This window comes from Scomber japonicus, chromosome 9 (genome assembly GCF_027409825.1).
Source record: "Scomber japonicus isolate fScoJap1 chromosome 9, fScoJap1.pri, whole genome shotgun sequence".
Taxonomy (NCBI): Eukaryota; Metazoa; Chordata; class Actinopteri; order Scombriformes; family Scombridae; genus Scomber; species Scomber japonicus.
Window position 1 is genome coordinate 14,007,456 of NC_070586.1, and position 18,430 is coordinate 14,025,885.

Here is an 18,430-nt window from a genome sequence, read left to right on the forward strand (position 1 = left end):
AAGCAAGAATAGGGCTTGGACCAAGTGTGGTAAGATGTCGCAAATCTTCTACTTGTCATTTGTGGCAAGTACAATATTATATTCTTCATTGTGATCTGCTGGGGCAACAGCATCAGAGACACGGACACAAACAAACTGAACAAACTGATCAGGAAGGCTGGCTCTGTGCTCCTCTGGATCTGGTCTAAATTCACTGGAGCAGGTTGAGGAGGTTGAGGATGCTGCACATCATACATCCCCTCCATGAGCTGCTGGTCAACACTGGAGCACTTTCAGTCAGAAACTTCTTAAGACTCTGCTGTGACAAAGAACGCTAGAGGCTTATTCTGAAATACTGAAAAGTAAAAAGATTATTGTTTTTAGAAAGAATAATAATTGGCACCAGCTTTGAACATTTAAATTTTACCATAACTTTATTAACAAAATGCTATTCACCATTAGTTACTAAGAAGTTACAGTAACAGGAAGAAAAGAAAAGAAAAAAACAAAACAAAACAAAAGCTCCACCTCGTGTCACAGTTAAACAGCTTCTAGCCTGGATGCTTATGTGCATTTTCAATTCTGACTTCTGACTGAATCTTTTACCACAGCATCCATTCTCATGTTGATCTTTGATGTCTGTGTATGAAATCTCTTACATGTTTTGCAATTGTTCAGCTTCTAACCTGTGTGGATTCTCATATGCACCTTACCATTGCACAGTTTACTAAATCTTTTCTCACAAGTGTTACATTGATACGGCTTTTTTACTTGTGTGAATTCTCATATGGCGCCTTAGAGTGCTTTGATCAAAAAATCTTTTCTCACAAGTGTTACATGGGGAGGACTTCTCACCTGTGTGGACTTTCATATGCTTTCTCAATGCATACACATGAGAAAATCTTTTCTCGCACGTGTCACATGGGTATGGCTTCTCACCTGTGTGGACTATCATATGCCTTTTCACGTTTGTCATTTCACGAAATCTTTTCCCACAAGTGTCACACGAATACGGCTTCTCACCTGTGTGGACTTTCATATGCTTTCTCAATGTATCCACATGAGAAAATCTTTTCTCACACGTGTCACATGGGTATGGCTTCTCACCTGTATGGACTGTCATATGCCTTTTCACTTTTGTCATTTCACGAAATCTTTTCCCACAAGTGTCACACGAATACGGCTTCTCACCTGTGTGGACTTTCATATGTTTTCTCAATGCATCCACATGAGAAAATCTTTTCCCACAAGTGTCACACGGATACAGCTTCTCACTTGTGTGAACTTTCATATGCTGTTTTAATACCTTCTTCTCAGAGAATCTTTTTTCACAAGTGTTACACGGATACAGCTTCTCATCTGTGTGTGTTCTGCTATGACTTTCCATTTTTGCCATTTGGTGAAAGGTTTTCCCACAAGTGTCACGTGTGTACGGCTTCTCGCCTGTGTGGACTCTGTGGTGTACTTTCAAGTGAGAAATATACTTGAAAGCTTTTCCACAAGTATCACACTTCAAAACCTTTTTACTTGTTTCAGTATCCAGCTGAATCTTTGATGTGGTAGAGCTACGTACATTCTGTGGTTTTGTCTCTGTATTTCTAGTAGATCCTGAGTCTCCTTGTTTGTCTCCTTTGAGATCTTGGCTCTCAGCTACATGAGAGTTATGAGAGAGGAGCTGGTCATCAATGTTTGTTTCTGGTACCTCAGAGCTTTTAACTGACAAGCTGACAACATTCTCAATCATTAAGTCTAGAGTCTGCTCTTCACTGTTGTCACTTTCCTCACAAGCAGCAGTTGGCATCAAGGTTTCAGTCTCCTGCTTCACCATCAGCTGTTGTCTTTCCAGGTTGTTGCAAAGCTCCTCCTTTTCCTCTTTAACTTGTGGAGGCTCTTGGTCCAAACTGGAGTTCCTCTCATGGTTGCACAGCTGCTCATCATTGAGAACCTCCTCCTCCTCCTCCTCCTCTTGTTGCTGTGGGAGCTCTGGACAGACAAAGAGGAAAGGGTTAGAAAAAATGTGGTCCTACTTTGTGGGAAGGCACCCTTTAAAAGGTTTATACACTTTAATTAATGTCTTAATCAGTAGTTAATAAATCATACACTAATTCTCAATATTTAACCATCCATTAACATTAATACTGTACATTAACACAATAATCTAGCCTTTTCAGACAATTTCCATGACGAAACATTAATTGAGGGTTAAATGACATTGTGATAAATTGTCAGGTCTTACAAGTTGTTGATAAAGGGCTTTTGAATAACATTTTCAGTAAGTGGTACTGTGTTCCTAAATAATTTAAATAAAGTAAATGTTTTTGTGGTATAGAAAGGGGAATTTTAGACAACCTGGCAACATAAAAAACATGCTAATTACGCAAGCCTTCATTAATGCTTATGGACCATTTATAGTAGGCGCCTCATTAGAATGTACAATAAATGCGGATATCTGACAATGTTAAATTACCTTTTAATTCAGGATAAAGGGACAAGTTTACAAAATACTGTTGGACATTGTAACAAAAGCCTTAATGCTGTTTAGGACCAATTTATTGTTTGAGAAACCTTCATTTAGCTTTTGAGAACAGAAAAGGGCAATTTCACAGATATTTCTACATCCACACCACTTTGGACCAGGTTCATATAAAACCCACTTTACTTAGATTAGTCAAATCTGGATGCTGAAATCACTGTATCTCAATAAGTCTGCATTGTTTTCTTGTTACTCTAGTCCAGATTTGACAGCTTTTGATCTGGACTTGGTATCAGTGAAATCACATTTTCTTCTTTTGAAGAAAGAATAATACAGGTTTCACAAATGTGAAAAGCTTTAAAGTTTCGCGCCAAAACAGACAATCAGCCGCAAAATATAATAATTTATGTTTCCACCGACTTTAACCTCACCTCTTCCCCCAGAAGCTAACTTCAGCGAATACATTTAAAATTAACCCCTGTGGTGTTATATAAAGCTGATTATTCTGTTTTATATTATTATAATAATTAAGGTTTTACAGACCTATCGTGTGCAGCTTTATTTCAGGTATCCAGGCGATATCCAGCAGTCTGCGCTGACGGTCGATCTCTTCTTCATACTCGATGATAGTTTTGTGAAAAACTCTGAATATTTCTTCAGCAGCAGCAGTTAGTCTCTCTTTCATTAACTCTCTCAAATGCTGAAGAGAATACATTGTTGATTAATTACGGGTAATATTTCTCAATGTCCTGTTGAGAGACTTCTTCAACCACAGGACACGAGGCAAATAACGTGACTGATTCATTTGTTGTTTACTTCCGCTGGGTGTTACACTGTTAAGTTCCGATAGAGGAATCTTGTGTTTTTTCGCTTCGTTCCGCTTGTTGTAAAATTTTTGTGGTTTATAAATAAGCAGCAGTAACTGCATGGAGACTTTATGTTTTAAAACTAATCATAAGAACTGTCTGCTGCTTCAGGTTAATATTTACTGTCTCACTAATATTTCACACCCTCCTTAAAACCTGAAAGTAGGAAATTCATTATGTAAAAAGCAGAAACATTTTCATACTTTTAATGTCGCTTAGCTCTGTTTGTTTTTTCTTTTTCGTTAATCTATAGTTACATAGAAGCATCAGTCTTGTTTTCTGCAGGGAGACTGCAGGAACTGCAGTGGAGACTGAAGATGTGGTAAGATGTTGCAAATCTTCTACTTGTCATTTGTGGCAAGTACAATATTATAATACTCTTCACTGCGATCTGCTGGGGCAACAGCATCACAGACACATACATTTTTCGAACGTATACATTAGCACCAGCTGTGAACATCAAAATTGCACCATAACTTTATTAACAAAATGCTGTTCAGCATTATTTAGTTCGCAGTTACAGTAACAGGAAGAAAACAAAACAAAAAAAAACAACAACAACAAACAACTTGATATCACTGTTGGCAATGAACAACTCGCATGAAGATATTCTGACCTCTTCTTCATGGAGACTATTTCTTATTAAATCACAAAGATGTTGGGGATCACTTACAGGTTTCAGCTCGATTGTTTCTCCTATATATAGATTTTTTGTGCAATACTTCACAAACATGCTACTTAGTTGTGTGATTCCAATCCATACACAACATAATCTTTTCTACATTGCAGTACATTTCTCTCGTGCACGCCGTCCAATCTGCTGCTCCGCGTGATTGCAGTAAGGGCAAGCGCAAATCGTGGCAGCGGCAGCTTTCGGTGGCAGCTTCCGGTGGCAACCTCAGCTGCCGCGGCAGCTCTCGGTCTTTCAGTGGCAGCTTCCGGTGGCAGCTTCAGTTGCCACAGAGATGCCGCGGCAGCTGAGGCTGTTTGAGGCAGTTGCCAAAGAGCTGCCGCGGCATCGGAGGCTGTGTAGACAGTTGCCACAGAGCTGCCGCGGCATCGGAGGCTGTGTAGGCAGTTGCCACAGACCTGCCGCGGCATCGGAGGCTGTGTAGGCAGTTGCCACAGACCTGCCGCGGCATCGGAGCAACCCGGTATCATGCCAAAGCGTGTAATACACACGCTGGTCACTAGGCCTAGTGACCAGCGTGTGTATTACACGATACCGGGTTGATCGGAGGCTGTGTAGGCAGTTGCCACAGACCTGCCGCGGCATCTAAAGCTGTTTGAGGCAGTTGCCACAGGATGAAGTGACTGTAATGATAGTGTTATAGAAAATTATGATAGTAAAAACAGATTAAAATATTTGTTGATTCTCTGAATGCCAAAATCACCGGAAGAGGGGGGGGGGGGGGGCAACCCCCCCCACCCCCCCTCCTCTCTCTCTGCAGAGGAAGTCGTTTTTCCCCTTAAACCTTTATTACATCAGCTAACGAATTTTTAAGATTAACATGTAATTTTAATTTTAATACTTGTATTTTTTTTGTTTGGAAGTTTGGAAGTTTCTTTTTTTTATTGTGTGTGTTTTTGTTGATAATAAAAATTTGCTGCTACTTTGGTAAGTGTTTCCCATTGAAAGAATGAGTTAAAACTCTGGAGTACATCACAGAGTCTAGTTAAAGAAAAGAAAGCCCTGAAATTATTTTCTTTATTGGGTTTGTTTGTTTGTTTGTTTGTTTGTTTTTTGTATGTATGTATGTATGTGTGTTAGATTACTTGTTTTTCACTTTATGGTACCTATTTTCATATCATATTCTGGTTCAGGCTTTATGTCTCGTCTTGAGCTTGCTCAACCTAAGGCAAAATGTATGTGTCTGTGTATAACATTTCTATGCCTTGTATGTTTGTAATTACTTTTCAATTAAAAACAAAAAAATCAAATTTATTTAATCAGCGGCAGCTGGCTGTGACAGCTTCCGGTGGCAACCTCAGCTGCCACAGAGCTGCCGCGGCATCTGAGCCTGTTTGAGGCAGCTGCCACAGAGCTGCCGTGGCATCTGAGGCTGTTTGAGGCAGCTGCCACAGAGCTGCCGCGGCATCTGAGCCTGTTTGAGGCAGCTGCCACAGAGCTGCCGCGGCATCTGAGGCTGTTTGAGGCAGCTGCCACAGCATGAAGTGACAGTAATGACAGTGTTATAGAAAATTACGATAGTAAAAACAGATTAAAATATTTGTTGAATGTCAGAATGCTAAAATCACCGGAAAAGGGAGGAGGCTGTCACTATTAATTTGTCTTTATCTTTCCGTTTTGTGTAATGACTGTAGCCTATACCAAGGTAATAGCGACTTAATAATGCTAATAATAATGCTTAATAATGCGTCTTCATTCTTAATTATATATACATATATACATATATATATATATATATATATATATATATATATATATATATATATATAAAAAGAAAAACATTTCATTACCATAGTAAATATTTTAAAAGGTATGCATTTTGATAGGCCTACATTTTCAGTTTATCGACAAAATAAGTTTTGAATGGTTACCAGATATGGAGCATCAAAGGTAAGGTAAGTAGGGACTACTAAAATAATCATATTTTCAGAAATGTATAGGCTAGTTGATCATAAAGGAATTTGTAGAAGGAAATTAAAATATTTATTAATATATTTATTTTTTTAGACCAATATAATTCCTATATTTGTTCACCATTTCTCAAATGTTATTCGTGATGTCTAAAATTGTTCAGTTGTGTTCATTGATATATTTCATTTTGTTTATGATTTTTGTGTTATTAGAATTCAATTGATAACTTTTCTTTAAGTGATAGTGTTTAGTCCTACATCGATTTTGCTAATCACAAGAAAATGAGTCATCCACGGCAGGGGTAAGTAGCCTAAATCACCATCTGTAAAACAAACAAATTGTCTATTTGATATGGGTCTTGTGTTGAGCCATCCCTCACTCTGAAATATCCATGAAGTCAGCCCAAACGTTGTTTTGCGGTGCACACGTATACTATACAGTATACGGTAAAAGCGAGAAAGGTATCTAAAGCGATCCTCAAGACGTCACACGTCAACCACAAAGCATGACGTTACCGTACTGCATAGGAAATGCGCGCACAGCAAAACAACGCGATTTGGCCCGCAAGATCAACAATCAAGGTCTGATTAGTCTGTTTTCATGAAAAACAAGTCTGGAAAATGGAAGGTGATAATGACTACTTAGTATCTAACATAACTCACTCTTTTACAAGTAAATGAAATTAAATCTGTCAGACATAGTACACAATCTGAAATTAATTAGACTGACCTGATACAATAATGACTTGACGGACGGTGCGCTGATTACATAATGTACATTATTATTGTTCTTTACAGGTTCACATCAGATATTTTCCGATGTGAATTCATTACTGTGCTGTTGAGACTGACAGAACAACACAACAAACTACAGTCTATGAAACAAAAAGGGAAAATCAAACACACACTCTCTCTCTCACACACACACACACACACACACACACACACACACACACACACATTCTTAACCCTAAGTTGAACAACTTAACGTAAAACAAAGTTAAACAGGCTAAATCTAGAGTACATCCACACATATCTCCGTTCTAAAACAAAAGGTAAGCTTTATTAACAGACAGTTGTCACTGCATTAGGCGTACACAGCGTGCAGCTAAGTGATAGCAGCCAAAGCTGGACAGTATTTCTTATTTAGCAACTACTGCACAAACCTCTCTTAGAGAGGACAAGTACATGTGTAAGCCAAACAATAATAATATGAGAATTGCTTGAATTCTGCACAGTGTTGTTTTGTTGTTGTTCTGAGATAAATAGTTATCATTGTGTTAACATTGTTATCATATAGTTATTATGTAACCATGTATTATCATTACATTCTGCCTTAGGTTGAGCAAGCTCAAGACGAGACATAAAGCCTGAACCAGAATATGATATAAAAATACCATAAAGTGAAAAACAAGTAATCTAACACACATACATACAAAATACATACATACATACAAAAAACAAACAAACAAACAAACAAACAAACCACAGGGCAATCTCATATTAATTTAAATGTTTCTAATAAAGAAAATAATTTCAGGGCTTTCTTTTCTTTAACAACTGTGATTTACTCCGGAGTAAATCATTTACTCCAGAGTAAATCACCCCCTCCTCTTCCGGTGATTTTGGCATTCAGAGAATCAACAAATATTTTAATCTGTTTTTACTATCATAATTTTCTATAACACTATCATTACAGTCACGTCATCCTGTGGCAGCTGCCTCAAACAGCTTTAGATGCCGCGGCAGGTCTGTGGCAACTGCCTACACAGCCTCCGATCAACCCGGTATCATGCCAAAGCGTGTAATACACACGCTGGTCACTAGGCCTAGTGACCAGCGTGTGTATTACACGCTTTGGCATGATACCGGGTTGCTCCGATGCCGCGGCAGGTCTGTGGCAACTGCCTACACAGCCTCCGATGCCGCGGCAGGTCTGTGGCAACTGCCTACACAGCCTCCGATGCCGCGGCAGGTCTGTGGCAACTGCCTACACAGCCTCCGATGCCGCGGCAGGTCTGTGGCAACTGCCTACACAGCCTCCGATGCCGCGGCAGGTCTGTGGCAACTGCCTACACAGCCTCCGATGCCGCGGCAGGTCTGTGGCAACTGCCTACACAGCCTCCGATGCCGCGGCAGCTCTTTGGCAACTGCCTCAAACAGCCTCAGCTGCCGCGGCATCTCTGTGGCAACTGAAGCTGCCACCGGAAGCTGCCACTGAAAGACCGAGAGCTGCCGCGGCAGGTGAGGTTGCCACCGGAAGCTGCCACCGGAAGCTGCCGCTGCCACGATTTGCGCTTGCTGTCACTCCGTGATTGACTGTTTACGTGCCACGCCCCCCTCCTCGAGTCTCCTTCTTCTCCACCTACTTTGGCAGGACCCAGTACTGTCTCACTCACAAGCTCCCCCTGCCGAGTGACCCAGGTACTGATACTTTCCACGGTTCATCGCGGTTTGCCATGAGCTGGTCCACTGTCTCCTACTGGTTGTTATAAACCTACTCCCACTGCTGTGATTAATTGGTTTCTAATTCCTGTTGTTGCTTCCCATCAAAAATCAATGCACAGGTGCAGGTGTGGATAAACTGTCAATCATAGTATGCTAGTTAATCCAGCCAGGTCAGCTAACAACAAACCTGACATCAGCAATCTAACCTTTGGGTTATTTCATTTCTGCTTCCTGACCAACAATGTACCTCTGCTCTATGATCTACTGATAGAAGTTTGATTTCCTGTGCTTGACTGACACTTGGCAGCAGCCTAGTGTCTTTGCACAGTGCACACCTTTATCAAAGTATTCCTCCTGGGTTTGACTACGCATCACAAACCTGTGCCTCTGGCAGAGGGAGTGGCCTGGCGGTATACAGTGAAAAGTGGAAAGTGTTCTTTATTACGGTGTCTGTGTACCCTTCATTTGAGTGCATTGCTCTGCAAATCAAGGGCCTAACTCCTACTATCCTTGCCACTATTTATTGACCACCCAAGCCAAATAACGCCTCCCTACAGGAATTCTCTGCCTTCTTAACAACCTTATGTTCTGTTTCCCCAAATTTACTATCGCTGGGTAATTTTAATATCCAAGTTGATAGCATCAACAATGCCTTTACAAGGGACTTCACTTCATGCCTTGACAGTTTTGGACTACAACAATATATTGACTTTCCAACACACTCCAAAGGACACATTCTTGACCAAATCTGCTGCTCTGGTGTAATTTCTCATAATTGTTGTGCCTCTGACCTGCCTATCTCAGACCACAAATTAATATCCTTCAATGTCAATCTAATATTATCCAAGACTAATATGTTTCGTTCTATCATATTCGGAAACATGAAGTATATTGACTTGTTGGCTCTCTCCAGTGGAATTGATGACTTCCCCAGAAGAGACAATTTATCCAACACATTTTTCTAGTATCTCACTACAATGATGTACTTCATGGACTGCTAAATACTCTTGCACCTCTCAAAACCAGGTCTGCTTCTTTTACCCATTCTGCTCCTTGGTTTACACCAGCACTATGCCAGCTCAAAACTAAAGGCTGTCGTTTGGAGCGCCTTTATGTAAAAACTGGCCTAGTAGTTCAAAGAAATGTATTATAATCTGCAGCTACTTTATTAGCTCCCTATCAAATCTCACATCGATTTTGCTTCTCACTTTCAAGATCCTTCACAACCTGGCACCATCATATCTCTCTGAACTTATTCACATCAACACACCTTCTTGCACTCTCCGATGCTCTTCCGCCATCCAGCTCTCTGCCCCATCTGCCAACTTAACCACCACGGGGTCAAGAGCTTTCAGCCAATCTGCCCCCCACCTTTGGAACTCCCCCTCACCAGACTTCGCACTTCTGACTCTGTCTCCACCTTTAAATTCCGCCTGAAAACGCACTTATTCCAAGTGGCATACTCTGTCTCACACTGACAATGTAATCACATTCTGATTTATCCATTGTACTATTGCACTATTTAGTCACATTCATATTTAGAGTCCATTTTAAGATTCTTTTATTTGTTTTTAAATCTTTAAATGGTCTGGCCCTGCTCTACCTCTCTGAGTTCCTTCACCCCCACGCTCCTGCTCGGTGCCTCAGGTCAGCTGATCTGCTGCTCCTGGAGGTACCGAGGTCAAAGCGGAAGCTCAGAGGGGATAGGGCATTTTCTGTAGCTGCTCCTAAATTATGGAATGAGCTTCCTTTAAATATTAGACAAGCCTCCTCACTGTCTGTTTTTAAAACTCGTCTTAAAACCCATTTTTATTCCTTGGCTTTCAACCGTGCATGAGACTCTGCTCCTGTTTTAGTGTTTTATGGTTTTATGGTTTGTTTATTTTAATTAGTTTTATTGTTTTTAATTTGTTTTAAAAACAATAAACAATTATCTTAGTATTTATTTCCTGTTAATTGTTTTACGTTTCCTGTATTGTTTTTTTGTATTTATGTACAGCACTTTGTTTCAGCTGTGGTTGTTTTAAAGTGCTTTATAAATAAAGTTGAGTTGAGAGTTGAGTTGAGTTTATGTATTTATCTTTGTAAAATGTATACTAACTTCCACATCAATGTTAGCTGATTCATATTGTTCGATGTACTGTTGTTTTATGTGTCTTGTAAGGTGTCACTGAGGGCTTTGAAAGGCGTCTTTAAATAAAATGCAAATGTTCTGCCCTCACTGTTCGATCTGAGCACAGCTTAACAGACAGATAAACTCCTTGACAAGTGACAGGTGTAATTAATGGCTTCTTCATTAGACTTTCCCTTCCAATGCCAACAGAGTGAAACATAATTTCAGACACTTGGCTATAGTGTACCACACATAATATCATATTTCTACATGTTTGGGTAATTTACATAAACAGAATAAAGCTGCACATTTATCATAATTGCTACATATGACACAAACAAAGTTGATATAAATTGTAAGGCTACATATAGCCACCATGCAACTATGCTATCAACATAAAATTATCATTAATAAAACTCTACTAAACATTTGTAAATTTGAATGTAGTTATTAATCATGCTTAAAAACATTTTAATAATTGAAAATATGTACTATGCTTTCCATAAAACAACAACAAAGGATGGATGCTGATTCAATAGTCACAATCCTCTCTGTCTGTATCCACCATAACTGAACATGTGGGACTTCTTGTTTCCAAACACACATAATGATGAACACAAAAAACAACAGCACCACCTGCTGGTGAGAGTTAAACTCAGCCAGCAAAACATTATTATTATATTAATATTGTTGTTGTTATTATCATTATATTTTAAAGTCACCACAAAGCTCTACATCATGTGTCGCTAATATACAGCTTCTCACCTTGATGATTCTTATGTTTACTTTCAAGCCTGACATTTGACTGAATCTTTTACCACAGCATCCGTTCTCATGTGGATCTTCAAGTGATGTCTATATATGAAATCTCCTACAAATTTTGCAATTGTTCAGCTTCTAACCCGGCAAATCTTTCTTTCACATGTGTGAATTCACATATGGTGTTCTAGAGTGCTCACATCAGAAAATCTTTTCTCACAAGTGTTACATGGATAGGGCCTCTCACCTGTGTGGACTCTCATATGCATTCTCAATGCATCCAGCCGAGAAAATCTTTTCTCACAAGTGTCACATGGGTATGGCTTCTCACCTGTGTGGACTCTCATATGCCTTTTCATTTTTGTCATTTCACTAAATCTCTTCCCACAAGTGTCACATGGGTACGGCTTCTCACCTGTGTGGATTTTCATATGCCTGTGTAATACAGACACATGAGAGAATCTTTTCTCACAAGTGTGACACCGGTATGGCTTCTCACCTGTGTGGACTTTCATATGCTGTTTTAATATGCTCTTCTCAGAGAACCTTTTCCCACAAGTGTTACATGGGAATGGCTTCTCCCCTGTGTGTGTTCTCCTATGGCTTTTCATTTTTCCTATTTGAGAAAATCTTTTCCCACAAGTGTCACATGGGTATGGCTTCTCACCTGTGTGGACTATCATATGCTCTTTTAATACGCCCACTTGAGAGAATCGTTTCCCACAAATGTCACATGTGTACGGCTTCTCACCTGTGTGGACTCTGTGGTGTACTTTCAAGTGAGAAATATACTTGAAAGCTTTTCCACAAGTGTCACACTTCAAAACCTTTCTACCTGTTTCAGTATCCAGCTGAATCTTTGATGTGGTAGGGCTACGTACATTGTCACCGTGACTTTTAATTTCATAATGTCCCATGTGTGGTTTTGTCTCTGTATTTCTAGTAGATCCTGAGACTCCTTGTTTGCCTCCTTTGTGATCTTGGCTCTCAGCTACATGAGAGTTATGAGAGAGGAGCTGGTCATCAATGTTTGTTTCTGGTACCTCAGACCTTTTAACTGACAAGCTGACAACATTCTCTATCGTCAAGTCCAGAGTCTGATCTTCACTGTTGTCACTTTCCTCACAAGCAGCAGTTGACATAAAGGTTTCAGTTTCCTGCTTCACCATCAGCTGTTCTATCTCCAGATCGGTGCAGAGCTCCTCCTGTTCCTCTTTAATTTGTGGTGGCTCTTGGTCCTCCTGGTCCAAACTGGAGTTCCTCTTGTGGTAGCAGAGCTGCTCATCAGTGAGAACCCCCTCCTGTTGCTGTTGCTGTTGCTGTTGCTGTGGGAGCTCTGGAAGGACAAAGATGAAAGGGTTAAAAAAAGGGTTGAATGACATTCTGATAAGTCATTTAAATAGTTGTTGATAAAGGGATTGTGAATAACATTTTCTAAGTCATCAGTAAATGGTACTGTGTTCATAAAGAATTTAAATAAAGTAAATGTTATTGTGGTATAAAAAGGGGAATTTTAGACAACCTGACAACCCAAAAACCATGCTAATTAATAGATAACAAATGATTTATAAACCATTGGTAAATCAAGGCCTTAATTAATGCTTATGGGCCATTTATAAGGGGTGCCACTTCAGAATGTACAACAAAATGCATACCTGATGATACAATTACCTTTCAATTAAGGATAAAGGGACAAGTTAAGAAATAATTATATAAAGGGGCTGTTTCTTCATTTTACAAAAAACTGTTCGACAAAAGCCTTCATGTTGTTTAGGGCCACTTTTATATTTAAGAAACCTTTATTTAGCTTTTGACAACAGAAAAAAGGCAATTTCACAGATATTTCTACATCCACACCACTTTGGACCAGGTCCATATAAACCCCACTGTAATTAAATTAGTCAAATCTGGATTCTGAAATCACTGTATCTCAATGAGTCTTTAGTTTTCTTGTTTCTCTAATCGATTTGAGTAGAGTAGCGATCTCTACGATGTCTAACCTTTTTTTGAGAAGTGTATGTGGTGCAAAAACACACAATATATAAAGCTGATGATTCTCTTATTCATAATCAAGGTTTTACAGACCTATCGTGTGCAGCTTTATTTCAGGTTTCCAAACGATATTCAGTAGCCTGCGCTGACGATCTATCTCTTCTTCATACTCGATGATAGTTTTGTGAAAAACTCTGAATATTTCTTCAGCAGCAGCAGTTAGTCTCTCGTTCATTAACTCTCTCAAATGTTGAACTGAAGACATTGTTGATTAACTACGGGTAATATTTCCCAATGTCCTGTTGCGGTTGAAATTCAACCACAGCACACAGAGCAACTATCGTGACTGACTCATATGTTGTTTACTTCCGCTGGGTGTTACATTGTTAAGTTCCGACAGAGGAGTCTTGCGTTTTTTTTGTTCTGCTTGTTGTAACATTTTTGGCTCAGTGTCATTTGTGGTTTATAAATAAGCAGCAGTTACTGCATGGAGACTTGTTATGTTTTAAAACTAGTCATAAGAGCTGTCTGCTGCTTCAGGTTAATATTTACTGTCTCACTGATATTTCACACCCTCATTAAAACCTGAAAGTGGAAAACTCATTACATAAAGGTTTGAGGTATTTGCACTTGACTTTATCCAATGCACAAACATTTTCATTCTTTCACTGTCCCTTCATTTCACAGCTCTGTTTTATTTGTTTCTTTTTGGTTAATCTAGATAATTACATATCAACTATTTTGGCATCAATCTCACATGATCACTTTCATATTAAATAAAGGTTAATTGTTCTAAATATTAAATATAATTTGGGGAATCATGTCAAGTCAAGTGAACCACACGAAGTGTCTCAAAGTTTAACCAGCATTTAAATTGACTTTTTTTTACAATCGTGAAGAAGGCCATATAACAGGAAGTGGTTTTACAGATAAGGACCCCTGATGATCACAACTGCTGTTCGACAAGGTTAGAAGCTCTTAACAATAACTCATAAACTGATGTTTTTTGGACATAGTGTGGTTTTCTTGGTTGACATGTCCAATGGTGTAACCCTAGAAAAACATTGTCAATTCATAAGAATTCATTAAAATTAATATTTATTTCAAGAATTACATTTCAAATATTGAGGCCAAACCTGTGTGCTTACACAGGTGTCAAATTTGATTTTAAAATGAAATGTCAAAATTATATAACTGCTTACATCATTTGAGTCCTATCAAAACTAAAGCAATCAAACTAAATAAATGAAATAGATTTTCCCCATTAGATGCCATCTTCTAACTACCAAAAAGGGGCTCGTCACAGAGTATGCGTGAAAACTGCTGCATGAAACAAATAGGTGGGAAGAATGTTTTCACCTGGCCTCAACCACCTGACCTGTTTATAACATCTCTGAACCACCTGACTTCTTTTTAATATAATGTCATCTCTGAACCACCTGACTTCTTTTTAATATAATAACCTCATCTCTGAACCACCTGACCTGTTTATAACATAATCTCTGAACCACCTGACTTCTTTTCAATATAATGTCATCTCTGAACCACCTGACCTGTTTATAACATCATCTCTGAACCACCTGAGCTGTTTATTATGTAACATCATCTCTGAACCATGCAGAACCTCTGAACTCATGACAGAGATACATCATCCAAAATTCTTATTGTGAGATTACATTTTTATCAACTTATGAGTTGACTTATGAGTTGTTGTTGTTGTCAGATCTTTTTTTCTCAGATTGCTGTAAAAAAAAAAAAAAAAAAACAATTCTGCACAGAATTTACAGTTGACAAAATTAGTTCATTAAATAAAATTCCGATTGTTTCTTGACTGGATTAAAAATATAATATCCTAATCATTTCTTATTGTCAGATATTCATTAAAAAAATGAAATAACATGAAAAACCAAGTTCACTGAACCTTGTTGACTGTCATATTTGATTTTCAGTGTCCATTTCTTCAAGAAATAATGGTGTTTGACAGGAGAGGGAACATGGTCAGGCAGTGTATCAGCTTTTTATGAAAAATACTGGTAACATCCAATGATGGAACCCAGTGTCCAACAGGTCTAAGCAGTATTTTTTCATAAAGATCTTAACATGTGCAGGAAAATATACATGAACTAAAGTGCGGACTAAATGTAATCCACTTAGGCAATGCAACAAAATGTAAAAACACATTTTACATCATTGGCCCCAATTTACTTAAAAAATTGTGGTTTTTAGGATATTTCCTGCTCAATATTGACAAAACACATTACATTTTAAATGAAGGAATACTCCATTTTTTTTTCCATTTGATGTTTTAAAATTAAGTCATTATTTTTATAAACGCACTTAAATACATTGTAGGTGATTAAACTATTTAATATTTATTATTCTTTTGTGGTTACACCATGGGACATTTTCAGGTGCACTCAGTCTTACTTTTAGTAAAAAATAAAATAAAATGTTGCAAATGTCATTTCAAATGACATAAAACCAACAAAAACACAAAATATACTTATTAATACACCTGATGCATGTTTTTAAATTTATTTTTGTAGAAATTTTTGAATTTCTCATCTTGCCAACTGTTATTTGTCACTGACCCTCCCACTGCATCCGTTCTCATGTGGATCTTCAATTGATCTCTACATTTGAAACCTCTTACACAAGTTTTTCAATTTTCAATATTCTCACCTGTGTGGACCCTCATATGCAGTTTTAATGTGCCCAGCTGAGTGAAGCTTTTCTCACAAGTGTTACATGCATACGGTTTCTCACCTGTGTGGACTCTCATATGCAGTTTTAAAATGCCGCGCTGAGAAAAGCTTTTCCCACAGATGTTGCAGGGGTACGGCTTCTCACCTGTGTGAATTCTCATATGCCGTTTCAGTGCGCTCACATCAGAGAACATTTTCTCACATGTTTTACATGGATACGGCCTCTCACCTGTGTGGACTCTCATATGCACTTTCAATGCACCAAGATAAGAGAATCTTCTCTCACAAGTGTTACATGGATATGGCTTCTCCCCTGTGTGGACTCTCATATGCCTTCTCACTTTTGTCATTTCACTAAATCTTTTCCCGCAAGTGTTACATGGGTATGGCTTTTCACCTGTGTGGACTCTCATATGCACTTTTAATATTTCCAGCTCAGAGAATTTTTTCCCACAAGTGTCACATGGGTACGGCTTCTCCCCTGTGTGTGTTCTCATATGCCTTTTAACTTTTGTCATTTCAGTAAATCTTTTCCCACATGTGTCACATGGGTACGGCTTCTCACCTGTGTGGATTCTCTGATGTCTATTCAATTCGGAAATATACTTAAAAGCTTTTCCACAAGTGTCACATTTCAAAACCTTTTTATCTGTGTGGGTATCCAGCTGAATCTTTGTCATGGTAGGGTTACACACACTGTTACTGTCACTTTTACTTCTATGATGTCTCCTCTGTGGTTTTGGCTCCACATTTCTGATTGATCCTGAGTCCACAGAGCTGTTAACTGACATGCCGACAACATGCTTGGTCTCTGCTGCACTCTGAGTTTCATCAGGACTGAAGTCCTGAGTCTCAACTTTAATAATGTCATTTTCCTCACAAGTAGCAGACGACATAAAGGTTTCAGTCTCCTGCTTCAGCACCAGCTGTTCTCCCTCCACACTTGTGCAGTGCTCCTCCTGTTCCTCTTTAATCTGCGGAGGCTCTGGGTCCTCTTGGTCCATACTAGAGTTACACTCCTGGTTGCAGAGCTGCTGGTCAACAAGAACCTCGTCTTCCTTACAGACATTTTGCTGTGGGAGCTCTGGAGGGACAAAAGGTAAGAAACACAAATATGGTGCCACTTTCTGGTTTATGAGCATTGATTAATGGCTTAATCAATGGTAAATAAACTAACCACTGATGCTTCATGAATATTTAATCAGCTATTAACATGAACACACATTAACAATCAACAACACATTAAAATAATAATATTTTAATAATGATTTATAATAAAATTGCATTAACATGAATTGAAGTGAATATTTTAGTCATTTGTGGTCTGTCCATCTTTTGTGCAGATTATATTGATAAATTACTTTTCTTGGCTTTTTGGCAGTCCTCCATGTCTGCGCAACAGGAGAGACGTGAAGCAAGAGCCTGGGGGTGCATGGACCAACTATTTATTCATTGTATTAAGATGTGCCAGATATCGTGATAAGGAAATAAAATGATGAAAAGCACAATAGGTCCCATTTTATGGGTTATCATCAGGAAGGTACACCAAAAATGCAGACATCCTATGGTTAGTCATTTTTTTGATTCAGGGTTAAGAAAAAAGTTGAGGGGAATGTTAAGGGAAGGGTAAATAATGATATTCAGTTGCTTAATCTCCATTTTTGTAACACTTGCACTTGTGAAAAAGTAAATGAGCACAGCGTAGCACTTAACCTCCTACAAGGAAAGGGAAATGGCATAGAAGAAGAAATGAATGAGAGTTGGTGAGTCTTCGTGTGAATTAAGCCTAACTCTCCAAACTATTCCTACTGGCTCCCCTGTGATATGGATATGGGGTTTAAATATTATTTGGATTCACCTGTTTAATTGGGATTTGATTTGTAAGTGGGTAAGACAAACTTTGAGTTAGACTTAGACTTTGATTTGATTTGAGTGCTTTGACTGTTCTGACCATAATTTTATTGCAGTAACATTTAACTAATTCATTTAATTTAATTGGTAAATGATTCGGGTTTAAACCGTGTTAATGCTTTTACTATAATGTCAACCACTCTTTCACAAGTGATGCAACAACGGAGAAGCAGCTCCTTAATTTCACAATTTACTTTTCCCATAACCCCTTCACGAGTAACCACTGCAGGAGTATGACTCCTTCAATTTATGTTTAAAATGATTAAGGTTTTACACACCTGCTGTGTTTAATTTTATTTCAGGTTTCCTAACGATATCCAGCAGTCTGCGCTGACGGTCGATCTCTTCTTCATACTCGATGATAGTTTTGTGAAAAACTCTGAATATTTCTTCAGCAGCAGCAGTTAGTCTCTCGTTCATTAACTCTCTCAAATGCTGAACTGAAGACATTGTTGATTAATTACAATTAAGACGTGTCAATGTCCTGCTGAGATACTTCTTCCAGACACCTTGCAGCTAACACGACTAGCTCCTGTGTTGTTTACTTCCGCTGAGTGTTACACTGTTAAGTTCCGACAGAGGA

General features: G+C 38.6%; 1 protein-coding gene and 1 pseudogene across 1 annotated transcript; both read right to left on the minus strand.

The window, feature by feature from the left end:
* Nucleotides 1-660: 660 nt before the first annotated feature.
* LOC128364882 (zinc finger protein draculin-like) lies at nucleotides 661-4,479 on the minus strand. The gene is given in 4 exon segments (XM_053325505.1): nucleotides 661-747; nucleotides 749-1,962; nucleotides 2,996-3,152; nucleotides 4,111-4,479. Coding segments are annotated over 4 exon segments (1,827 nt in total).
* A 6,891-nt stretch (nucleotides 4,480-11,370) lies between these two features.
* Nucleotides 11,371-18,384, minus strand: LOC128364883 (zinc finger protein 420-like; annotated as a pseudogene).
* Between the last annotated feature and the right edge of the window lie 46 nt (nucleotides 18,385-18,430).